The sequence below is a fragment of the Staurois parvus genome, unplaced genomic scaffold (assembly GCF_062004578.1).
Source record: "Staurois parvus isolate SC_StPar_1 unplaced genomic scaffold, SC_StPar_1.0 ptg000327l, whole genome shotgun sequence".
In the NCBI taxonomy this organism is placed as follows: Eukaryota; Metazoa; Chordata; class Amphibia; order Anura; family Ranidae; genus Staurois; species Staurois parvus.
In genome coordinates, this window is record NW_028318123.1 from 3,962,936 (window position 1) to 3,990,063 (window position 27,128).

At 41.5% G+C, this 27,128-nt stretch overlaps 1 protein-coding gene across 3 annotated transcripts in view; it reads left to right on the forward strand.

Annotated features, from left to right (window-relative positions):
* Positions 1–27,128, forward strand: part of ADGRG2 (adhesion G protein-coupled receptor G2) — a 196,242-nt gene that overhangs the window by 7,672 nt on the left and 161,442 nt on the right. For all 3 annotated transcript variants that reach the window (XM_089683890.1, XM_089683892.1, XM_089683893.1), the window contains exon 2: positions 24,386–24,504. In XM_089683890.1, the coding sequence (XP_089540016.1) occupies positions 24,386–24,504 (119 nt within the window). The remainder of the gene's footprint in view (positions 1–24,385; positions 24,505–27,128) is intronic.

Below are 27,128 nucleotides of genomic sequence, written 5' to 3' on the forward strand. Positions count from 1 at the left end.
TTAACTTTGAGGGTGCAATCCTGATGATGTTTATGCTGTTTCCAGGAGAAGAAGAGTGTCAAACAATGTGACAACAAGCAGTCCATGGCCTTGTGTCTGCAGTGGGTTTGGAGAGCTGCAGAGAAAGAGTTAGGGCAGCTTCACATTGCCCTGGGGTGGTCCTACTGCTTTTTGGGCAAAGCGCACTATAAAGCCTCCCTCTTTCTCCGCAGCTCTCCAAACCCACTGTAGACACCAGGCCAGGGGCTGCTTGATGCCACAGAGTTTGAAACTCTTCCACGGATTAGCTGCACTTTCATATGGATGTCTATGATATCCTAGTGTGATTTCAGAAAGCGCACCAAAGATGTAACATGCAGGAGTTTTGATGCACTTTCTGAAACTGCACCAAAACTGCAGGAATTCATAGAAGCTGCCCTTAAAGGATAACTAAACCCAAGAACAAAACACAATATGTTGCAGCTCACAATCCTTAGATGTTGTGGCTGCATTTGTTTGTTTTTTTGTGTTTTTTGTCAGTTTAAGAACATTTTTAGTAAATACAGAAAATATTGATAATAATATGATCTTGTCAAAAAATGTAGTGTCCTTGTTCCTTCCTGTGAGTTGCACCAAAGAATATCTTCCTTACTAGCGATCTTCTGTAAACTTCCAATCACCCTCCCTCCATGTAATAGAAATGAAAAGATATGAACATGTTTGTATTTATATCAGGAGTGCAGTCTAAGGTGACAACCATGGCTCCCTCCATAGATATAGTGGAGGAGTGATGTAGCCACCCAGGCACATGAAGTGTGCTATTTGCAGAACTACCACATGAAATTAAGGCAAAGGAAGCTTGGAAAAAAGCAGTTGCATCCACCATGCCGGGGACAAGTAAGCTGCAATATATTACATTTATGGTTTTTGGTTTGGATACATTTTAAGGGACAACCTTAAATTTTTACCATTGTCTTTTAAAAGAGAAGTATGGCCAAAGCTTTTTTGGCCATACATTTCTTCTGGGTCACAGAAGTGTACTTTCTTTTGCTCCCCTTTGACCCAGAATTAGCAAAAGCACACTGTCAGCAGATGTCACAGAGCCAGCACAGGCTGGGGCGCGGAGGGGAGAACCAAAGCCAGCTGTGCCTGTCCCACTCCAGTCTGTTGCTACTGTGAGCACTAGAGCGGCAGAGCAAAGACTGGTGACTGACAGTCACTGCTGTCTGCTCAGAGCAGACCGAGAACTGAGCAATCAGTGGTCATGTAATTGCTCAGTTCCTGGGCTTAAAGCCTGCGAGGGACAGCTGCAGCATTACACCAATGCTGCAGCATAGAGGTGAGTATAAAGGTTTGTTGTTTGTTTGTATTTTTTTCTAACCCATACATCTCCTTTAATTAATCACCCCAGTGTATATTATCTAGTAAAATACTTACCTTCTTTGCAATGATCTTTAATTCTTTACTGTGTGGCAGTGCCTGGCTCCCTGCAATCTTTGCAGCAAAAAAGTCACAGCTGAGGCCTCTTCTTGCTATGCATGATTGCTGAGGCCCCATTTACTCCAAAGGTGTCTGTACTCTTAGCTGTCCTCAGCTGTCCAGTGGGGTATGGCTAACCTGTAGTAATGAATGGGTCCACAATGCATATGTGAAGAAGAAGAGCCAGTGGGAACATTTATGAGGCACCAGGCAGGACCATACAGTGAAGATTGCTGAAATGTGAAGGTAGGTAAGTATTCTACCATGCAGCTATCAGGGGTGATCAGGGGGTGGGGGATTAAATAGGTGCAACTGCACTAAAGGTATAATTGTCCTTTATGAGTGAATAATATGGAAGCTATCTTCTTTTTGGAGGTGCAAGCCCTGATACTGTCATCCTTATTGTTGGTCGACTGATTAGTGAGTTACTGACTTAAAACAAGCAAGTAGACTTTGAAGTCAGAGCTCCAAATTCTTTTATTTGTGCTGAGTCAGTTAGCAGTATATACAAAAGTATGAAGCTAGCTAAGGGGACATCTGTTTGCTTTAAACATCCATTTTGGAGAAAAAAAAATAATTGTCTTGCATATAAATGGATGTTTAAAGTGAAGGAGGTGTACTTTACCTTAGTTCAGTGCGCAACACATTAGTAAATCGGGCACAGTGCCTTTCTAAATAATCTAGCAAGAATATTACCTTTTTATAGAACTGAAAGTGTTATTTATTTTGTACAGTGTTACAGAGAAAAATGTAAAGTGCAGCGGAAAAAACAAATACAATATGCCCTGTAGCAGTCAGTTGTCAGATGTGGTGATAGTACAGCATATACCAACAATGCCAAAGCAGAGTTGTGTCGAATACTGAACAAATAAAGGAAAAGGGGGAAGGAGGAGAGGGCGATGGGTTGAAAACCAGGTTAGCAATGGCATCTACCCTTATTCTACCACAATAGATTCTATTGTATGTGTGGGCAGCAGTCAATCAACTGATTATAAGTTTCATGAGTCAAAGTACTTGACACTGTCCTGCTTCTTCTTGACACCAGAAAATTATTTAAATAATAGCACTTAGGCATTCCACATATTAGTCAGGTTTTTTTACGTTTCCCCCATCCCACACATGCAAGGTGGATGAGGGGAATCCTCCCGCTGAATTATTGTATTCTGACAGTGGGGAGACTTCCCCTTCATAATACACTGATCAGTGTTACAGGCTATAGCCTGCAGTACTGGTTGAATGGGGAAAATCCAACAGGGCAGTAGTACAATAGTAGATTGACTTCTGTACAACCATGCCTATTCATGGATTGTAATTTGGCCGGTCCATGCTGAACCAGTCGAATTTCAATTCATGTACAGTATGGCCCGCTTTAAAGTTGTTATAAACTCATGCATTCTCTGCATTAAGGTTAAAAACCTTCCAATACCTCTCCCCCCAAAAACCTTGCCTAAGTCCTCTCTCAATCCATTGCTGTACCAATCCTCAGCACTGCTGCCCACATTTCTGCTTCTCACAGAAGCCTCTGGGAACGGTGTGAGCCATTGGTTCCTGCTGCTGGCAATCAAATCCTGTAAGGAGGGAGCCGGGGGGGGTGTATCTATGGACACACACAACATGGCTCAGGAGCACGCTCGCACAGATGCCCCCTCAGCACATGGCTTGCTGAGGGGGGCACGCACAGGGGAAGAGGATACCGTTGCACAATGCAGGTAAGTTTACCTTCTTTTTTATTTTAATTAAAACATTTTTAAGTGAAGTATCAAAAAACACTGTTATCCTTTTGTTGGTTGCTCAGCAATAATAGTTTGATGTCCTGACACTATTTATCTCCAACGCTTACTTGAGGTGTCCATCTTGTTCCTAGTACTCCAGTAAAGTCATTACTGTTTTCTTTAGGTAAAGATAAGGATTTTTTTCTAAATCATCTCTTATCCAATCCACACATCCTTTAGCAATGGATACAAACTCAAACTCTTCCTCCAAAAAACATAGGTGGATGAAGGCTTTGGGTTTAGTATCTGAAAAGCAGGCCTGCTAATGCTAATTGAGATTCTGTGATAAGTGTTGTCTTTTCTTTAAGTTCAAACTAACACACGTAACCAGGGGCAGACTGACAACTCATGGGGCACCCGGGCAATAGGGGATCATGGGGCCCCTGTATCCTTGCCCAAACTCAAAAAAGCCTATGAAAAAGGTACCAGGGGCATCTCATGGGGCCCCCTACTGACCCCGGGCCCTCAGCATTGCCCGAGTTTCCAAATGGTCAGTCTGCCCCTGCACGTAACAATTGATTTTGCACATTCCAATTTTGTTTATGCTGTGTAACCAAGCCACATTGAAGTTTGCTATAAACCTCTTACGAGTTTACTTTAGTCTGTGTATGAATTCACTTTGTGGTGGTGCTTTATTTCAGTTACGAGTGTACTGTGGTGTCAGCAGGGGTTGGGCTTTCAGAGTGGGGTCCAGATCCACAGGGAACCCAAAACAATTCAGCAACTCCTAAGGGGGTAGTGCTACAGTTAGTTCCAGTATTTGGGGTTTGAGATTTAAAAAAAAAAAACAATAGTAATTCTACAGACTGAAGATACCAAGGGGATCTGGAAATCTGCCCTGTCTGCAAGTGAGCAAGCAAAACATAAAATGTTCCAATTTCTGGTAAATCTGTTAAACTTATTGTGGAAAGATAAGCTGGACAGAGGCTGAATCCTGGACTGACATGGCAATAAGTTTTTGTTGCATGTATTGAGAGTTACCCAGCGTACAACACAAGGGGGTTGATTTATTGAAGGCAAATAGGCTGTTCACTTTGCAAGGGAATTTTCTCTTAGCGTTATCTCCATTACGTGTTGCTTCTAATCCATTTTGTGACAAGCACACCTGCAACCAAATTCATCTGTGGGTACTTCCTCAAATTTTCCTGTTTCATAGTCATCTGAGAAGTATGTGTACGTCACTTTCTGACATATCATCTGCTCATGAAACTTCCTCATCCATATTGCTTCTTCTCCTTTCCAATTTACGTACCATAGTTACCATACAATACACATAACTACCAATTAGGTTGATTATACAGTGTATTTATCATGGCTCCAATGAAAAAGGAAATCCCATAGAATGTGTCAATCAGTTACTTCCCTACGATATACTTCCCTTCACTTCCTGAGTCACTTGGTTCAGTCTCATTGACAGATAATCCCTGATGACAACCTGTCAATATTTCCCTGTTTTGTTTAGCTGGATGCATTCCCAAATACACAGAGCTTTACATAATGATTGATAATAATTCCTACTGTAGAGCACATAATTCAGCAGGTATGGTTGAATAAGAGTTTTACAAATAGTTATACAAATATTAATATGCCTATTTCACATCAGCCTATAGCAATTTGCTTGTTTAGCTCAATATCATGGCATGTGACTATAACATATTTGTGATGCTATAGTCAAAAAATATTGGTGAATGCATTAAATGGCAATGTTTTTTAACACATTTTTTTATCAATTTCATAATGGTGTATAACATCCTTGGTGCACATGTTGGGTCTGGGGTGTCATTTTGTTTTCCCGTCTAATGGTGTTCTTCTTCTTCCTAGTTGTAGGTATTAAAGAGAGAGAGGGCTGGAGATCAAAGGAGTCATAGTCAGTGTCAGTATCTGTGCTGGAAAAGAGCAAGAATTGAGGGTAGCTAAAGTGTAGGCCCTTTTGGGTGTCTCGCGGCCAGCATGACCAATAGCTGACCAATGACTACCTTGCATGAGCTTCTTCTCTTTGGGGGAATGCCATCGTTCCCCCTCCTAATGGATTACAAGAGAGAACCCAGAAGTGGGCATAGTACTGTAACGGAAACAGCATGTTTTATGAAATCATAAATTAGATGACTGTTGCAAGTAATATTGCTTTGAACTACTAAATAAAGTAAATAAAAGTTCCATCAGAAAGCTGACTGAGCCTTGTCATTCCAGTGGCCTATAACTGAGGAACAAGAAGTGTGGACACTGGCTCAGGCAAGGGACGGGTGGTGGTCACAAGAAGGAGCATCAGCCAGCCCGGCACCGGTGACAGGTCTCTTGCTACGAACACCTGTGACCCTATTGTATATTGGGCTGGGATGCTATCATAGTCCCTGATAGTCCCAGCCTGGAACCACAGTATTTGGAATTTATCTCTAACTTCCTGTTGTGTTTTTGGGATAGGAAGTGAAAAGAAAATTCCTCTATGGTATACAGAATGCAAAAAAAGTGGCTTTTATTCTTTCCCTACTATATATACACTTTTGGTTGATTTATAAAGAATTTACATAGCCATACAAATTCTTTGATAGGTAGGACTACTCTGATATATACAGTATATTTCAGCTGTGTGTTTAGCTGTTTGTTTGTAGCTCAGCTGTAAGAAAAAATTGTGTTTTATAGCATGTTCAGGTTAAATTAGTAGGATTTCTATATTAAACCCTAAAACTATAGTATATTCTAAATTTAACACAGGCAGAAAAAAATGGATTTTAAGCATATTCATTATTGTGACTCACAGAAGAAGCATTTCCACGTCCTACAGTCACAAACCATTCCTCATAGCCATGAGTCACTAAGAGTCTGTGGCCACCACCCAACATGTTGTTCTCATATTTCAACTACCTGATGGGTTTATAATTGTTTCAGTTGTGGTCTTGAAGCACTCTAAGAAGAAACCAAAAACCTGCTATTTTTTTTTTTTTTTAAACAAAGCATTGGAATGTCTGTAGAAATTATATTATTTCTATTATAATAGACCTCCTACTTTTTTTTAGCAATGGTATACTATTTTAACTGTGCTTACTATATCTTTTTGCTCGGTCTGGTAGTTTTTCCAAACTGTCCAGACTTTCCAAATGCTGTGATCTGTTTTTTAGATTTTATCTAAAATTTTCCATTTTATTGTCCGGAAAAAAAAGAACTTTTCTCATTGTCTGTTCTTACCGTATATGCTGCAGACTGCGTTATGAGGATACAGTGGCTCATTCACACTGCTTGCGTTAGACTGTGCTTGGCAGCATTGCCCAGCACATGCCAACATAAAGACAAGGCAATTTGCTTTGTTTCCTTTGGTGTCAGTTCACGCCATTGCGTTATGGGGTTGTGTGCTGAAAAAAAAGGGGTGATTGCATTACTTTATTCAGCACAGCAGGCTACGGCTGAAACTACTGCATCCCAACACTGCTGTGTGAATAGAACTTGAAGCCTAACTCCATGTATTGTTGAACTTTAAATAGTTTGTTTGGACCAAGCACGGATACAGTATACAATGCTGCGTTCTGGCAGCAGGATGGGGACCAAGCTGGTTTAAACAAACTAGTTGCTCCACTAACACATACAGCAGCTTTCAGCTCTTCTTCCTACGCCACCTGAGATACTGGAGAGCTGTCTACCTGGTCCCTTAGACAAACTTTCTATCAAGGTGTCTTTGGTGCACCTTGAACTCTGTGCTCCTCCCATGATCTTCATATTTAAGTAATGACTTTGTACTTCCTATTTGCCAGATTATTATGCCTTTCTCCAGCCAATATCCATATCATTATGGTCCTCATGCTCCTGATACCTTCCGTATTTTCATTTTTTGCTTAGTTGTTATAGTCAAAGTGGTTGTAAAAACTCAAGGTTCTTTACCTTCACGCATTCTACGCATGAACGTAAAAAAAATAAAATCTGTGTGTAGCAGCCCACTCCCCAATACCTGAGCCCCATCACGATCCAGTGATGTGCTTAAGAGCTTCAGTTCTCTGGGGACTCTCTCTTCTCATTGCTGATTCAGCAACGGGAGCTATTGACTCTCGTTGATGTCAATCACAGCCAGTGTGACAGTGAGGAAAGAGAAGGGGCAGGAGCAAGCCAAAGCTCCATGTGTGAATGGAAATACAGAGCAACTGCTCAGGAGCGAGCCTGCTTGGGTGCCCCTTGAGCAAGCTGTACTTGGCAGGAGGGAGGGGCCAGGAGCACCGGCGGGGGGACCCAACAAGAGGAGGATTGTGGGTGTTTTGTGTAAAACCTCTTCATAGAGCAGGTAAGTGTCACATGTTTGTTATTAAAAAAATTAATTGCCTTTAAAATAACTTTCATGCATATTGATACTACTACTAACTATTATTATTATTAATAATAATAATAATAATATATTAACTATTTAAAGACTACAATATTAGGTTCAAAAAGAATTACAGCCTAGTTTGATTGAAGAGAGAGACAAGAAAGCTGATTTTTGTGAATGTTCTGGTATATCTCCAAGGTTGTGTCAAACAGTTGATCCCTCAGTACAGAAAATCTGGAAATATGAAAAACTTGGAGTGCTTTGATATGATCCATTGTTATTCTGGTTGATAAATATGTTTATAAGATAAGATATGAAGTTTATAAAATATAAGATGTATTTCCAAATACAGCACAGTCTGGGTTGTTTAGGAGCAGCTTGTTTTGGCTCATTGTCGGCTGGGAGACTTCGGGGTGTGCCTAATTTCTCAAATTGGCCGACTTTTCCTTCGTATTGGAATCTGTTTCTCCAGAGGATTTAGTGACAGATAATTGGTAACAGTGATGCTATTTACATCGGGGAACAGAAAGCACACATGGATCACAATAGTTTTCTATGTACCAAATTGTATATTTATTCAAGAATTGTACAGACTGTGTATATTTTTTGTTCTATAAAGTGTAGTCCAATGATGCCAATATTTTTGCCAGTTTAAGGCCTCATGCACACAGATGTTTTCAGGCATAAAATCTACCTAGTGCAAAAAACATGGCATTTTCCCAAGCCTGGGTAGCCTTTGGGGAAGTGGGGGGGGGAGCACACAGCTGGTCATGGAAGTGAATGGCTGTCCAGATGTTTTTGTGTATTGGCATTTACTTGTGCATGCGTGTAAAACTTTTTTCTAGAATATAGAAGTTGCACATCTGGAAAGAGTACTTTTTACACTGGCGGTAAATGCTAATGCACAGGAGTATCATCTGTACATGAGTACTGAGGTGTACAGCCATTCACTTCAATGGCCAACTGTTAGCCCCATCTGCTTCTTGAGCCTGGGAGAACACTATCTTTTTCACACTTGGCATATTTTATGCCTGAAGGTGTCTGTTGGCTCATAGCCTTATCTCTGGCTTATTTACAAAGGTTGCAGGCAAGGTGCAAAGTGCAGAAACCATTAGTAAGTTCGTAAGAAAAAATTTAGAAGTACATTTAGAAAAAATGTAAAATATTATTATTATACAGGATTTATATAGCGCCAACAGTTTGCTCAGCGCTTTACAATATAACGGGAGGCAATACAGCAACAATACAGTTCAATACAAGAGGGTTAGGAGGGCCCTGCTCCTTGGAGCTTACAATCTATGATAGAAATAGATCTTATTGTTTTAAATGACTCTCATTTCTTTTCATATTGTATAAGTAGGATTTCTGTAGAGCAGGACACCTATCAGTTTTGGAGAAATTTTTGATGGCTGGCATTTACCAATTATAGTGATAATATTCTTTCTACCGTAATTTCGACTGTAATATGCTTTGACCTTTTTATCTTGTTTCCATTGCATTGGCAGAATACAGGTTGATAACAGCAATTAGAAAAAAAATCTACTCTTGCACTGGTTTCCCCTTTGCATTGCAAAGGTTAAATACTCGTTATATCTAGGGGTGGCAAAATATTTATTTATTATAGGTACTTATATAGCGCTGTCAATTTAGGCAGCACTTTACATATATATTGTACATTCACATCAGTTCCTAACCCTCAAGGGGCGTACAATCTAAGGTCCCTAACTCACATTCATACATACACACAAGGCCAGTTTAGACAGGATCCAATTCACCTAGCAGCATGTCTTTGGAGTGTGGGAGTAAACCCACGCAGGCACTGGGAGAACATGCAAACTCCAGGCAGGTGGTGTTGTGGTTGGGATTTGAATCAACGACCCTAGTACTGCCAGGCAGAAGTGCTAACCATTTAGCCACTGTGCTGCCCAAACTGAGGATTCATACATGCTGGGGCTATTGTAAACACTTTTCTCCTAGCAGGAGAAAAGCAGCTTCAAAAACTTGCCTATGCAGTGCTTTGGCAAAGGCATTTAGGTGTGTCAATCACTTGGGTGTTTATTTAATTGACCAGACCATTGAAATAAGAAATGCTCAAGGACTAAATGCACTTTCTAATTTCTGTTATAAAACATAACCAATAAAAAATTTTAAAAAATCAAATTTCTTCGTAAATGTACGCCAGTATGTATTCTGCTACATGTCTATGGTAAAAAAAAAAGAAAAAGTTCTAAAAAAAAGTTATAGCATCTACAAATGATGGTATATACAGTATACTGGAATTTATGCAGTTATGATGCTATACTAGTAACAGCGGCGATCAGCAACTTACAGTGGGACTGTAATAGTGTGACTGGCAGTTTGGTGCTAGCTGCTGCTGGCTGGGAGGTACACTAACTGACACTGACATCAATAGTGACACTAATATAGTGATCAGTGCTAATACACTGTTACTGTACTAATGACACTGGATGGGAAGGGGTTAACATCAAAGAGCAACCAAAAGGGTTAACTGTGTGCCAAACAAGTGTAATGTGTGTGATTGGACAGCCAATCAGCAGGTGTCAGCGGGAACCTGCTGACCAAATTGCTTTGTGTCTAACCACACCCCGGAAGCAGGAAGCAGGAAGCAGGCTTGCAATGTTTATTTACATTTCTGAGCCTGCAGCTGCTGCTCTGTCACAGTACATCTAATGTGACTGGGTGGGAAGTGGTTGCTTTGCTGAGAAATCACTTTGAAAAACACCCCGAACATTTCTGTTCATGGCCATCTTGAGTAAGGGCAGATGATTCATATTATTATTATTATACAGTATTTATATAGCGCCAAAAGGGTTTGCTCAGCGCTGTACAATAGCGAGGGGGACAGAACATGAGACAAGACAGTAAAAATACAATACACAAGGGGTTCGAGGGCCCTGCTCTTTCGAGTTTACAATCTAGGAGGGAGGGAATAGTGGTACAGGAGGAAGTGGCTGTGGGGGATGGAGTGGTGGGAGGAGTGGAGGAGATCGGTTGTTAGGTGAGGGTGGGGTAGGCTTCCCTGAAGAGATGGATTTTCAGGGTGCGCCTGAATGTGAGGAGGGTAGGTGACAGTCTGATGGATTGGGGTAGGGAGTTCCAGAGGATGGGGGTAGTCCTGGAGAAGTCCTGGAGTCAGGCGTGGGAGGAGGAGACCAGGGAGCTAGAGAGTAGGACGTCCTGTGAGGAGCAAAGGTCACGGGTAGGGTGGTATTTGGGTATCAGGTCAGTTAGGTAGTTTGGGGCAGCGTTGTGAATAGCTTTGTAGGTCAGAGTTAGTCATTTGAATTTGATGCGCTGGGCAATCGGGAGCCAGTGAAGGGATTGGCAGAGGATGGTGGAGCAGTTGGTGAGGTGGATGAGTCTAGGCGCTGAGTTCAGGATAGACTGGAGTGGGGATAGCGTTTGTTTGGGTAGGCCAGTGAGAAGGGAGTTTCAGTAGTCCAGGCGTGAGATATTGAGGGAGTGTACGAGTTGTATAGTAGTGTCTGGGGTGAGGAATGTACGTATCTTGGAGATGTTGCGGAGGTGGAGCCTGCATGATTTTGATAGTGATTGGACGTGAGGTTGGAAGGAAAGGTTTGAGTCCAGGGTGACACCCAGGACTTTGGCGTGTGGGGTGGGATTGATGTTGGCGTTGCTAGTCGTGATTAAGAGGATGGGGGGGGCGCGGGCAGGGGGGAAAACCAGGAGCTCGGTTTTGGAAATGTTTAACGGAGCGACATCCAGTCTGATATGTCGTTCAGGAGGTGGGCGATGCAGGCGGAGAGAGAGGGGGTGAGGTGAGGGGTGGGGAGGTAAATTTGTGTGTCGTCGGCATAGAGGTGATAGTTGAAGCCGTGGGAGTGTATCAGTTTGCCAAGGGAGGAGGTGTAGATGGAGAAGAGGAGGGGTCCGAGGACAGAGCCTTGGGGGACTCCAACAGAGAGGGGGAGAGAGGGGGAGGTGGCAGCGTTATAGGTGACGCTGAAGGAGCGTTGGGATAGATAGGAGGAGAACCAGGAGAGAGCAGCGTCCCTGATGCCAAAGGAGTGCAGTTTGATAAGGAGGAGGGGGTGGTTGACTGTGTCGAAGGCCGCGGAAAGGTCGAGGAGCAGGAAGACTGAGTAGTGGCCATTAGCTTTGGCGGTTAGCAGGTCGTTAGTGATTTTAAGTAGGGCGGTTTCAGTGGAGTGTAGGGGACGGAAGCCAGACTGTAGTGGATCAAGGAGGTTGTTATCAGTGAGGTGGGTGCTTAGGCGATTGTAGGCTAAGCACTCAAGGAGCTTGGAAGTGAATGGTAGCAGGGATATGGGTCTAAGGTTGTTTAGGTCAGTGGGGTCAAGGGAGGGTTTTTTGAGTATGGGGGTGATGTGTGCGTGCTTTAGGGGCATTTACTTCCTAGAATCCATCTGCCCTTAGCTCAGGCATGCAGGCAAGAGGGTGTGCTTAGCTGAGAAAACACCGTCCTCCCTCCTGAAGACTTCTGGGATGTATGACATCACTTGCCTAAGCCTGGAAACCAGGAAGCAACTTAACAATTGTAAAAGAAAAAGTTTAAAACAAATAAATATGATATACTTTCCTATCTATTCTAATGCTAGCTTTCTATTATAAGTTAATATTCTATACATAATAGTATTATCTAGTGGAACTTCCTGTAAGTAGAGCTCTAAAGTTTAGCTAAGGATGGATGGCACAAGTGTCCTGTCCTGCCATGCGATTGGCAACCTGTAAAATTCTATGAGAAGGTGACAGCTGCTGCAGCTGGACTGAGTGATACTCCTGTTTAAGGCCATGTGCGTTCAGGGACACATACCTGCTATTCAAGTACTTAATGTATCTAGGAGTATTATACCTTGTTTTATTTGTATCAGATTTGGTGGTAAATGTTAATAGATATCTCCTATTTTTTTGTATTTTCAAAATAGTAAAATTTTAGCTTTGTGTAGCACTACACCCGTAGGAGTTGCTGAAGAATTGGGTCCCCCTATAGTCCTGCACAGCCAGGCAACACCCATTTTCTCAGACTTGCGGTCAGAGTCAGTAAACAGTCCTTGAGCTTGAGAATATAGAGTGCGGCGCTAAATGAACAAAGAGAAATGATGAAACTGGTAATAATAAGTGCTTAAAAATAAATGTCCATATAATTCAAATGTTCAGTATATCCATAAACAAAGTATTCATTAAGTGTCCATCCACCACCCTAAAAGAGTGTTCTTGATTGCAGGCAACACCATTTAGTAGTAAATGAACCGCCACCGTCTCCCAGTGAATTACAAACTCACCAGAGCTGGTAGCAAGCTCCAATATAGACCAACAGGGACATGTGTGTCTTGTCACAGTCATCAATAAGTGGACCGCTTCCTCTTTGCCCGGGCTCTGGTGAAATAAGGCTCACCAAGAGCAAAAGATACTTCCAATAGTGTAGTATTTCAATGATAAAACCATATGTATACACAGTTGCAAAAACATAAAGAAGCCAACTTACCTGGAATCGCACAGGGGCGTGACGTCAGCACTGTAACTCCTCTCTGACACGTTTTGTCCAAGAGTCCTTGAGCTTTGTTTTATGTTTTATTAAGGGGTGTTTGAACTTGGATGGGGTAAGGGGTGTATGGGATGCCCAATGGAACTGCAAACTGAGGACAAACTCTATGTACAAAACTTTACATAGTAGAAACTCTTCTTGGAGAGCTCTCCAGCCTCTCCTAGTGTACCACTCCAGACCCCAGATAATCCTCTTCTTATCCAGCTGCCTGAGAGAATCCATGGGCAAGGGAATCCAGTGCCTTCCACTTTAAATGAAACAATACCAGGTAAGGAGCTAATCAAATTTCCCAACAGAATGCTCTTTTTCCCTTAACTGGCCCAAGGGTTGTTGGACTACTCAGTCTCAATCCTGTGAGCAGATTTAGGTAGGTGGCTGCCTTCAGGCCTTCCACTGGGCTGCCTCATTTCCTGTCTCTACAGGTGGTCCTTGTTCTGGGGGCTGCACAATCCTCCTTTCCAGCCTCCTGCCTGTAGGTAGGCCGCTTCCCACTGGGCCCCCTCCCAGACTCCTGTGTCTCAGCTTCCTCACATCTTCCACCCAAACTCTCCTGCTGCTGAGCAGGCTTAATCATATTTAAGGGCTGCTCTGGTCCCATGCAAAGCCTCCTGCCTGGGGTTTGGCCAGAGTCCCCTGAGTATGCAGACCAGCACCCCTCACCCCTGCCCACTGCTTCTAGAATCATCTCCAAGATTACAGAGCAGGGGGAGGCATCAAGGAACTGATCTGCAAAGCCTCGCAGCCCTGATCGGAATTTGACCCAGCTGACTATTGCCCAGTCTGCTACTCAGCCTTTCTAACAGAAAAACAAATCATCTAGCTCCCTCCAGCTAACTAGGGTACTACATTTGTTTAAAATGTAGCTGAATATTTAATGCCATTATCATGACCCACCATCCAAGAACTACGCAAAATACATATTCCTAATCCTGACATTTATGGCAATACCACATATGTCACATTTTCCTTTTATGCTGTGTAAATGCACTGACCCAGCTGGCCGTAAACTGCTAGATTTATTTATTTGTTCTAACAGATTTCTCCATCCATGAACAGAACTTCTGGTTGAACCCCCCCCCCCCCCCGCCGGAGGTTGTTAGAATGTCTGAACAGTGGTTGCTGATTGATGATTAGATGCAGCCACTGTTTGGCTGACAATTTTCTGCCCGGCTCCTTCAATTTTTCAGTCGAAGAATGTTGTGCAGAAAGGGCAGCCCTTAAAGAAAATTTTACCTAGTTCATCGGGAACTGACCAAAATTTGCTCAGTGCATGGCCAGCAATGGCACTAGCATTCACGCTGACACTAAAGATAAAACCTTTTTTTTACACTACGTGAAATACACTGACACCAAAGCTACATTCACATCCAGGAGTAGCATTATCACTTTTTTTGTGTGTTTTTGTGCAGCATGCATAGGAGAGACCGTTCAATTGAATGGGCTGCTCTATGCATGAGAAATGTGCCAAAGGAGCTCCTGCACCTTTTTTGGGTGTGGAGCTTTGGGAGCGTTTACAGCGCATTTTAGTAAACGTGAAAACACATGTTTGCTGCACGTTTTTAGGGAGCCATGAACAATGAATGGCACCGCAAGTTTTCTGCACATTCTGTTTTGCATGAAAACATGCGTTTTTACAGAATGCACAGATGTGATTAGAGGCTAACTGTAACCTAGCCACATACCACCCAGCCACTGTAGAAATACGTTGGCAGGGCAGCACAGCTGGGCAAAACCACGTTTTAAAACGCCACCGCCCTACCTGTCCCGCCGATCACGGCCGCGGATGTCAGTCTCCGGGTCACAGCTGGTCATTACCGGCTGTGTTCTGGCGATTAGGGGCAATCACTGACAGAGAGCAGGGCTGCAGTAGCTGTGCTTTCTGTCAGTTCCCTGACAGCTCCTGACATGCTGAGCCGGAGAGAAGAGTTTATCTCTCCCGATCAGCTGTCCCCCGTGCAGTACACACCCCCGCCCCCTAGTAAAACACTCCCCTCACACAGTTAACCCTTTCACTGAATAATAAACTTAACCCCTTCCTCCCCTGTGCCATTAGTTCAGTGGGTTTTTTTTTGCACTGATCACTGTATTGGTGTCATTGGGGATGTCAGTGACCCCAAGTCAGTTCCCCCCCAGTGTCAGAATGTCTGCTGCAGTCCCGCCATAAGTCCCTGATCGCCGCCATAAGTCACTGATCGCCGCCATTATTAGTATAAAAAAAATTAAAAATCCCAGTATCTTTCCCGCCATTTGTAAACGCTATAACTTTCACGTAAATCAATTAATTTACACGTATTGGGGTTTTTGTTTTTAGCAAAGACATGTCGCAGAATGCATTTTGGCAGAAATTTATGACTAAATTTGATTTTTAATTTTTTTTTTACTGGACATGTTTTATAGCAAAAAGTCAAAAATATTTTTTTTTTCCTCAAAATTGTCAACATTTTTTTTTTATAGCGCAAAAAATAAAAAATGCACAGGTGATCAAATACCACCGAAAGAAAGCTCAATTTGTGGGAAAAAAAGGATGTAAATTTCATTTATGTACTGTATTGCATGACCGCGCAATTGTCCGTTAAACTAGCGCAGTGCTGTATAGCAAAAAAAATGGCGTAAATTGCAGTATCTATACCATAGTTTGTAGACGCTATAACTTTCATACAAAGCAATCAATATACAATTATTGGGATTTTTTTTACCAAAAACATGTAGCAGAATACATTTTGGTCTAAATTTATAACTAACTATGAGTTTACTATATATTTTTTATAGCTGAAAGTAAAAAATATTGTTTTTCTTCAAAATTTTTGGTCTTTTTTTGTTTATAGCGTGAAAAATAAAAAGCGCACAGGTGATCAAATACCACCGAAAGAAAGCTCTATTTGTGTGAAAAAAAGGACGTAAATTTCGTTTGGGTGCCGCATTGCATGACCGCGCAATTATCAGTTGAATTAGTGCAGCGCCAAGTAGCAAAAAGAGGCCTGGTCATTAAGGGGGGTAAATCCTCACGAGGGCAAGTGGCTAGATAACCTAATCCTAGATGAAACCTCTTTAATTTTGTGTCTGTGCAACCTTTCATAGCAAGGAGAAAAAGATACATTTTGGTTGGTTTACTAAAACTTGAGAGTGCAAAATCTGGTGCAGCTCTGCATAGAAATCAACCAGCTTCCAGTCTTTTGTCAAAGCTTCACTGAACAAGCTGAGGTTAGAAGCTGATTAGTTACAATGCACAGCTGGACCAGATTTTTCACTCTGCAGTATTAGTAAATAGACCCTTATGTATCTTTTTGTCTTTACAGAGGAGAAACAGTGAAGGAGAGGTTCAATTTACAGCGATCACTGTGATTGGCTGTCACAGTGATCACAGCTCAGTGTTATGCCTCTTTCACATGGACTTTCCTGGCGTTTTTCAGGCAGACCCGATCGGAACCTCTATTCTCCTCTATGGAGCGGTGAGTGTAAGCGGACATGTGTCCTTTTACACCTGCCGACAACCAATCCGATCCGACCCGCAAAAAAGGAATGGATAGGGATCCAATTCCCCTTCTGTCCATCAGATCGGGTCGGATGGAAACGGACAGGCGGTCTGTTTTCATCTGACCGGCCATTGAGGAGAGCAAGCTGCTCTGTGTGTCCGCTCTGTAGCAGCGGAGCGGACACAGACCTGTCATCCACTTGCTCATCGGGGATCAGTGGAGAGATCCGCTAAACGGGTCCGCCTATGTAAAAGGATCCTAAGTGTTGAGGATGAGTGGCGCTCCCAGCACAAAAACACAACGCATATAAATGTCCATTTATAATGCAAGTAATGCTGATCTTCCCATCATTAAGAATAACTATTGCACACAGCATTCAATTTAAAAAAAAAAAATATATATATATATATATATATATATATATATATATACATTTACTGAAATATTTACATAAAAAAGGAAATTGCATAAACATATAGAATGCCTTGTCAATGTATCCAGGTTGAGTTGTACAAAAGATGAGTCATTGTTTACTATCTTTATGTGATCTGCAGCCCATGTGCTAGGGAAAATCTGGGTGAGGCTCAGGAATTTCATGGTAGTACCTTTACACCTTTACACTGATGCATGGTTTTTCACTTTTGATTAAGGTCTCTTTTTGTGTTGACAGCTTTCAATTACTTTCCATTGATATTTAGAGGACATACTTTATTAAAGCACCTAAAGAAGAACGCATGAATTATTAAACTTTTCTGAAATAACAGCACAGAGAACTTTTCTTTCTTCATAAATTAGAATATTACAGTGTGTTTTTTGTTTTTTTAATCTTTGCTATATAAAATTTGCCAAGCTAAAATCTGCTTAAGCTATTATTCTGGCAAACAACCTTTCCTTAATAGTTTGTTAAATGGAAAATTTGCTCAAACTTTTTCAGTTTTTTTCTGGGCTTTAAAGTGATATTAAAGGCAATTAAGAAAAAAAAAGCAAACATGTTATACTTCCCTGCTCTGTGCACTAGTTTTGCACAGAGCAGCTGTGATCCTCCTCTTCTCGGGTCCCCTGCCATTGCTCCTGGCCCCTCCCTCCTGTCAAGTCCCCCAGAGCAAGCAGCTTGCTGTAGTGGCTCCCAAGCAGGCTTGCTCCTGCACCACTGCTCTGCATGTCCATTCACACACAGAGCTGTGGCTTGGCCTTGCCCCCTTTCTTTGCTCACTGGCTCACTGTGATTGACAGCAGCGGGAGCCATTGGCTGTCTCAGCCAATGAGGAGGTAGAGTCCCCAGAGAGCCAAGGCTCTCATGCACATCGCTGGATCACAATGGAGCTCAGGTAAGTATTGGGTGGCTAGAGATGCTGTTGCACACAGAAGGTTTTTTGGATGCATGAAGGTAAAAAACCTTGATCCTTTACAGCCACTTTAAGAGACTTTCGTAAACTAGTACCAAAATGATTTGCAACAAAATTGTCTTACAGCCCAACTCCATCCATATTTCAATTCATTTTAGATACATTGGAGAAAGGTTAGAGCCTCTGTCATGTTTCTTCTCACTTCCTGTCAGGAGAAGAAAAATATGTTTAATGGGGTAAAGATAAAACACATTTTAAGTAGAAAGGGGAAAGGTTCGAACTTTTAACAGTGTTTTTGTCTGTGCCTTCCTTTGCTTTTGATGATCACACTTCACATTTCACTGTAACCTAAGGCTGATCTTAGACAGATTAAAAATTTGCCAGTGTAGCAGGAATCAGGCGAGTTTTGATCCATCTATGGGCAGGCTGGTTGTTCTAAAGTTGATCTATCGATCAACTTCAGTAAACCAGCCTGTTAGGGGTTATCTTTGTGCGATCACAGTGATCATTATATTCTGACAGCAGGGAAACCGCACACTGTCAAAATACAATAGCACAGTGGGAGAGATTTCCCCATCAACACTGACTGTGTTGATGAGGGAATCAAGTGATTTTTCTTTCCTTCAACTCATGCTTGGCCCTGCATGTCACCTGCCCTGGATCAGAGTCATAGGTTGCCTTGATGCAGGCAGACAGACCGCTAACATAATAGCAGTGACTTTGTGCATCCTCCCCTAGAGCGTCATTGGTTGTAATGGTGCTCGTGATCCGCCTGCCCACACCATGGCAACTTATGATGCTGATCCACTGCAAACTGGGTCCTATGTTCGCAGTACCTTGTTGGAACCCTAATGGCACCCCTGTTGCGAAACACTGGCCTAATGTATTAAGTGAAAGTGTATTGAAAGAAAAAAAGATGCTGCACTGCCAAGCTAGAAACAACTTGCTAACATATATACCTCTAAACATCATCCTATGTGATTCTGCTCAAAACTCATGCATTGCAGTGCACAACATATATATACCATGCATAAATAATGTACAACGAAAAACAATATATACACTATACTGCCAAAAGTATTGGGACTCTTGCCTTTACACGCACATCAAGTTTAATAGCATCCCGGTCTTAGTCCATAGGGTTCAATATTGAGCTGACCCACCCTTTCCAGCTATAACAGGTTTAACTCTTCTGGGAAGGCTGTCTACAAGCTTTAGGAGTGTGTCTATGGGAATGTTTCACCATTCTTCCAGAAGTGCATTAGTGAGATCAGACACTGATGTCGGACAAGAAGGCCTGGCTCGTAGTCTCCGCTCTAGTTCATCCCAAAGATGTTCTATCGGTTTGAGGTCAGGACTCTGTGAAGGCCAGTCAAGTTCCTCCACACTCGCTCATCCATGTCTTTATGAACCTTGCTGTGTGCACCGGTGCGCAGTCATGTTGGATCAGGAAAGGGCCATCCCAAAGTTGTTCCCACAAAGTTGGGAGCATGAAATTGTCTGAAAATGTCTTGGGATGCTGATGCCTTAAGAACTCCCTTCACTGGAACGAAGGGGCCAAGCCCAACCCCTGAAAAACAACCCCACAACATAATCCCCCCTCCACCAAACTTTACACTTGGCACAATGCAGTCAGGCAAGTACCGTTCTCCTGGCAACCGTCAAACCCAGACACGTCCATCGGATTGCCAAAGAGTAAAGTGGCAGTGTGCTTTACGGAACTGCATCCAAAGTTTTGCATTGCACTTGGTAATGTAAGGCTTGGATGCAGCTGCTCGGCCATGGAAACCCATTCCATGAATCTCTATACGCACTGTTGTTGTGCTAATCTGAAGGCCACATGAAGTTTGGAGATATTTTTGATGGTCTATTGACTCTGCAGACAGTTGGCGACTTCTGCTCACTGTGCCCTTCAGCATGCTCTGACCCCACTCTATCATTTTACGTGGCCTACCACTTCGTAGCCGAGTTGCTGTTGTTCCCAGTTGCTTCCACTTTGTTATAATACCACTAACAGTTGACCGTGGAATATTTAGTAGCAAGAAAACTTCAAGGATGGACTTGTTGCACAGGTGGCAACCTATCTAGCTCCTGAGATTGACCCATTCTTTCACAAATGTTTGTAGAAGCAGTCTGTATACCTAGGTGGTTGATTTTATACACCTGGCCACGGAGGTGATTGGAATACCTGAATCCAATGATTTGGAGGGGTGTCCCAATACTTTTGGCAATATAGTATATATGTGAATGACAACAGAGATTGGACTGTATGGTAAATAAGTAAGTGCATGTGATCAGCACAGGGCAAACCAATGCTGTCCAGACAGAGGGTCAGGGGTTATGCAGCCTTATAGGACAGTCAGGGGAGAATGAAAACTCCTCCTACAAGCTGTAACCAGTGCTCTGCTGGACACTGATAGAAGTCACAATACTGCTCTAACTGCTGTTGAGAAAAGATATTTAGCAGTTTATATTTACTAAAATTAATTGCAATTCCATGTTATGTGTACTGTGGGAGACCAGATATAGTGAAAACAAGCCATCCCTGACCTTACTAGCTGCATGAACTGTGCAATTAATTATTCTGAATTATCTTTAACCCCTTTTCCTGGCAGCCCTATAACTGGGTCTTAATGCTGAGAAGTTTGACAAAATGCCAGCTTACTTTATCATTGTGATTGGCTGTCACAGGGCTCATATGATCAGGAGCCCATCCTATTGGTTCCCAATCATAAACTGTGACTGGGAGCTGTCTGTGACAACTGGGTGCAGTGCACAGTAAGCACTCTCCCAGCACAGAAACCTCAGCTGCCTTGGACACATATATGTAATGTGTGGGCATCAAGACCCACCCTCCCTGCTGTTGCACACATGGACTGCATTGCTGGCAAGAGGTTGAAAGTCACAAGAAAGACTCTAAAGTTGAATTTCAGTTGATTTCTTGCAGCCTGCAAAATAGGATATTCCTATAACCATCAAGTGACCAAATTATTTTATTTTATTATAGGTACTTATATAGCGCTGTCAATATACGCAGTGCTTTACATATATATTGTACATTCACATCAGTCCCTAACCCTCAAGGGGCGTACAATCTAAGGTCCCTAACTTACATTCATACATACACATACTAGGGCCAATTTAGACAAGAGCCAATTCACCTCTTTGGAGTGTGGGAGGAAACCGGAGTACAAGGAGAAAACCCACACAGGCACAGGGAGAACATGCAAACTCCAGGCAGGTGGTGCCGTTGTTGGGATGATCAAATACAGTGTTTTCCATTTTCCATCAATGAAAAACATTCAAACAGCACAGGAAATAGCCTAATAACATCCATTTGCACAGAAAAAAAACGTACATGCATTTAACTGGGTAAATTATTATGCACATTTTTTAATAAAAGGGCCCCTTTTGTGTGTATTGTTTCACAGATATTCAGCCTTGGACTTGGATCATGTGTTTATTTCAAACTATTCATTTTGTCTCAAAGCAGGATTAGAAAAGACTTGCTTGATGAAAGCTATTTTATTAGTTAGTATTAAGTGGATTAATAACATAGTGATTCTATGCTATTATTACATTAGATATTTGTAATTATGTGCCACAAAGAAGAGGAATATAAGGTAGCCTTCCCCTTTTCAAGCAGACCATTGCTTGAGGCGCCCATTCAGGTCACAGTCAAATGGGAAGCTCTTTGTTACCTACCTATTCATTTTGAGAAACTGAATAACAGAGATTATCTCTATATAGAAACATTCTATTACAAAACAACTGCTAGCAAAACTTATTGTTCAGGGTTTACCTGTGCCTGGATTTTCTGGATACAGTAGCAAGTGATGACACTCCTCATGAGAGCTTTTTAATACTGGCTACTCTGACTAAACAGATATCTTGGATTAAGTTGATTTTATTATTCAGCTACATGGAAGTTTTAGAGATCACCTAAGTATAAAACACTTACCGTAGAACATTGGTTAGGTGTTTGTATATTTATATTTACAATGCCGCATTTGATAAAAGAGTCATATAATTCAGGTTGTACAATTTGAAGTGTAGTTGACTAAGCTTTGCTTGAAGCATAAAATTAGTAACTGCCTGGGGCAATTCAGATTGAGCAAAAGGGAATATTTTACATTAGCATAGTATACCAATTCTAATGACTTGCAGATCCAGAGATAAAACCAGCTGTTACATGCATAATGTATATTGAGTGTTTCCCATAAAAGTCAACCTCAGTCTCACTACCTTCTGTTGTAACAAAGAACAAAAACAAACGCGCACCAACCTTACGCATTACCTCAGTGAGTAAAGGGTACATTTATTAAGTAAAGATGTATACTCACAAAAGTAGGATTATAAAAAGCATATACAATCCAACATCAGAAGACACTTGCAAGTCCCATCCAGAGGGGAGACTCTCAGGATGAAGATGATGCATTTCGAAGGGTGATCCCTTCTTCCTCAGAGCTAACCCTTCTGTGCCCTAAGATTATCTGTTCATCAAGTGAGGTCACCCGCCACATTAAGGCTCCATGCACACTAGCGTTTTTTTAGCTCAAAAAACCCTGGAAAAAATGCTGGATAAAAACCACTGTTAATAGCGTTTTAGTAGTGTTTAGAATCAATTAGGAGTGTTAAAGCTTTTTCAGTACATGTAGAAAAAGCTGTTAGCAGTGTTTTAGTAGCATTTAGTAGCATTTAGTAGCGTTTAGGAGCATTTAGCATTTTTTTTCTGCTGAAAAAAACACTCCAAAAGAAACTCTACATAAACAATATTTTCTCTGCTGCTAGAAGCTGAAGCTCAAAAAATGCTAATAGCCTAAAGTAGTGTGCATGAACACATAGGATAACAGTAGGTAAATAGACCACACCCTGCTATGTTAAATATGTGATAAGTGATACTGTGACCCCTGAACCGCCTTAGTAATACTTCCACCCAGGAAGCTCAAATCTTATTAAGTTAAATAGTGGCCAACATAAAATATAAATTCCAGATGCACAAAACGTCCAACACATAAGTCCCAAAAGTTCTCAAGAGTTTTCCATATACTGGGGATATCTTTCTTTTGTCCACCAATTCTCAATTTCCCTCAAACTGATTTCTCAAACCAATTTCTCCTCTTCCACTCTTAGTACCTCAAAAAAATAAATAGACTACACATGGTGCATTATCCTTATAATATGACGCAAATACTGGTGATGTGCTCACATCAAAGTGTACAAAACAAATGCCCCCAGCGATCATGTGCTCATCCAGTGACTGTAATTCCTACCCTTACCCTGAGTAGGTAGATGACTTGCTTAATAAGCTCCAGTGATTGCAAAACCCTTCATATACTGTGAATCAGTGCCACGCCATACATCAGCTAGTGATCATTACCTGTCAATCTGGTAAGGTACATGGGTTGACAGGTGTTATATCATTCAGCTGTTTCACTGTTTGATCACATGTTGTTGTGTGGCGTGGCACTGATTCACAGTATATGAAGGATCATAATACAATAGCTGGGGAGATTCCTGCATCCACTATATTTACAGTGGGTGGCCAGCTTTACACCCTCTTTCAAGTTTTAATGTCGCCCCCCAGTTCAAATAAAAGGGTGAATCTACCCAATGGACGCAAGATGACATTAAAACTTCAAAGAGGGTCTAAAGCTGGCCACCTACCTTAAATAGAGCGGATGGAGGAATCTCCCCAGCTATTGTATTATGATCCTTCATATACTGTGAATCAGTGCCACGCCACACAACAACATGTGATCAAACAGTGAAACAGCCGAATGGTATAACACCTGTCAACTCATGTACCTTACCAGATTGACAGGTAATGATCACAAGTTGATGTATGGCGTGCACTGATTCACAATAAATGAAGGATCATAATACAATAGCTGGGGAGATTCCTCCATCCACTCTATTTACAGTGGGTGGCCAGCTTTAGACCCTCTTTCAAGTTTTAATGTCGCCTTGTGTCCATTGGGTAGATTCACCCTTTTATTTGAACTGAGGGCATCTGTTACTGGTAAAGAGAAAATTAAGAGAAATCCAAAATTTTAAAGTTGTCCCCAGAACGAGAGCCTGGGGGAAATCGTCAAAATATGACAACTGCCTAAGGAGGGAATTCCTCTTGCTTTGGGAGATTTCCTCTAATCCCCTTGTTGTGTCTCTGGGATAAGCAGTGATGGGAAATAACCCCAACGGTACACAGATGGCAAAATAAATAGCCTGGCATGGGTTTAAACCTGTCTCCTTTCTATCCAAAACAAAAATAAGTTATGGCTATGATATACATACACTTTAACATATATGAGGAGGGGAAGGGGCATTATTTGGTTACAAAATTTCCTTTGGAACTATAAAAAGAAACAATGCATGGCCTGCCCTGATCATGCTGGATTGGATCATGGAATGTACAGAATAGGCTTATTGATCAATTTCTAACATAAGTCATTTTGAAATATTGAAGTTCTGCCTAATTTACAACTGTTTGTGTCTTTCAGGATGTTGCTACATGGCTTTCTGCATGCATTTACTGGGAAAAGCAAATATCCTCTTGTGAAATGTAAAGCTATTGAGCCGATATGGATATTATTGTATATTTTGACAACCCAAGGAATAGGTAAGTAATACGAAGCTCAAGCACAAGAAAGTCTCATATACACATTTAAAAAAATAATGCACAGGGCATTGTTACAGTGAAAGGTGAAGTAATCCATACAGATGTATAAGATGTCACTTCACCTGACACCAGCTCTATGAAAAATGGTGGGTTACAGCACTATGCATGTCACCATTGCTCCTTGTACTGTTTATTGGATTAGTTCAGTTCACTTTGGCACTAAGTCATCAACTGTAGAATTTTAATGATTAGGGGGCTGGAACCATCTCTGAGATAACATAACCAAGTATTGTGTCCAAAGTTGAATTTAGCATTTGCCACAGTAGGTTTGTGACTATGGGCAAAGTAGCCTGGATATTTTTTGACCCCAGATTATTTCTACCCCCATCCCAAAATTAGTTTGTATAAACTTATGGGCACATACGTACATACACATACACACTCTTAGGCAGCAAAAACTGTGTGAGCATAGGCTAAAGAGATGGAATTTTGTCTCCTGGTCTGGTAAGTGCTGCCACCTGTGCCAGTCAGTGGCTTCTTTCCTTATCAGTGCTGTGTGATACAAAACAATCTGCAATAACTGCATTGCAGATACAGACAATTAGAAAAGATTGATCAGTCATGGCATTGCAAATATTAGAGGTCTACCAATACATACAGCCATTAGGCTGGTAAAGTAGATAGGTAAGGTATAACTAAAAGAAAAACATTTTAGCAGTTTTGGATAGAGTGGAGAGGAATTAGAACCCTTGTCAGGTTTCTATTGCTGTTTGTGTTCCCATTACAGAGATTTCCTCTATCTATTTTTCCTGGTTATTGACCAAGAATGTAATTTTGTCCATTCATGGATTTTAACCACTTGATACCAAACGACATACTGGTACGTCGGGACCATTTGAGTGGTTATACTGGGGCCATAGCTGTAGCTGCAGTCAAGACCCTGATATCTTTTTTTTAGAGCCAGTGAAGTTCTACAATATAAAAGCAAAGCTAGCGGCTAATTAGCTGCTGGATCGTGTTTACAGGTTTCCGCCTTCTCCCGTTGTCCTTCAGTGTCTCTCCAGGCTCTCCAGTCCCACTGGGAAGCCCGAGACTTGATCCAATGCTTTTAAGGGCAAAGGAGATCTGGGGTCTAATAGACTACTGATGTCTCAGTAAAGAGTACCTGTCACTGATTATTGCTATCACAAGGGATGTTTACATTTCTTGTGATAGCAATAAAAGCACTCAAAAAAATTAAAGATAGTGAAAAATTAAAAAATTCTAATAAAATAAATAATAAAGTGCAAAGATGAATGCATGCGTCGGTCCTGTGTCAGTACGTATACAGCGATCATACTACACATGTGAAGGATCACAGTGAACGTTTTAGTGAGTGCAATAGTTCTAGCACAAGACCTCCAGTGTAACTCTAAACTGGTAACCTGTAAAGGCATTTAAAGCATCACCCATGGAGATTTTTAAGTACTGTAGTTTGGTACCATTCTACAAGCATGCGCAATTTTAAAGCGTTACATTTTGGGTAGCTATTTATTAGACATAAAATCATCTTTTATATTTTACCAAACAATGGGGTATTATATTGTGTTTTTGTGCATTCAAATTCAATAAAGTGTATTTTTTCCAAATACCGAATGACATAAAAAATAGCACAACCCACCATTTTATTTTCTAGAGCTTCTACTTAAAAATATATAATGTTTGGGGGTTCTAAGTAATATTCTAGCAAAAAATTACTGAGTTTTATATGTTATCAAAAAGTGTTAGAATAGGTCTGGTCTTCAAGTGGTTAATGGTGCTCAAGGATAGCAATAAATATAAAAACTCAGCCTCTGTGTTGAAGTACCAATAAAAACCTAACATTACAACTTTTGCATATCCCCATACATAATTTTTGTTCCCTAGAGACACACCCATTATGAGAAACATCTCTAGGGGATAATAATGATGTATGGGGATAAGCAAGAGTTTTAATGTTATGCTTTTATTGCTAGTTCAATAAAAAGGTTGTGTTTTCAAATATATTGCTATCCTTGAGCACCATTAAAATCCATGTATGTCCCAAATTACATTCTTTGTCTAGGACTGTTTAAGATGAGGTGCTGGTTTATCTACAGTATTTCCACCAGCCCATGATTATATTATTGTTTTCCTGGTTATTGTTATTGACGAGAGTGAAAGTGAAAGAAAATTTTGGTTGTCACCAGAACAGGAATAGATTGGAGAGCTTCCAATTGGAAAACTAGTTCTGGTGACCCTGGTGACAACCAGGGATTCCCTCACGTTGAAGGGATTTCATCTCACTTCCTGGTGTGTCTATGGGACAGGAAGTGAAGGGAATCTCCCCAACTGTACACAGGTGGAAAAATACTGAGAGTTCTTAAAACCCTTCCGTACACTATACAAAAGGAAAAAATATCTTGCTTTTAGTTCTACTTTAAGGGTTCACACACTCCAAAGATCTGCTCTGTAAGGCCCCTGTCAGATGGGGCAGGATCTGCTTTCTCAGCAGCGGGGGGGGGGGGGGGGGATCTCTCTGCTGATCTCCACTGAGAAAGTGGATGACAGGTCTGTTTCCGCTCTGCACAGGCCACTGTTTTCTATTGGGTGGTTGAATGGAAATG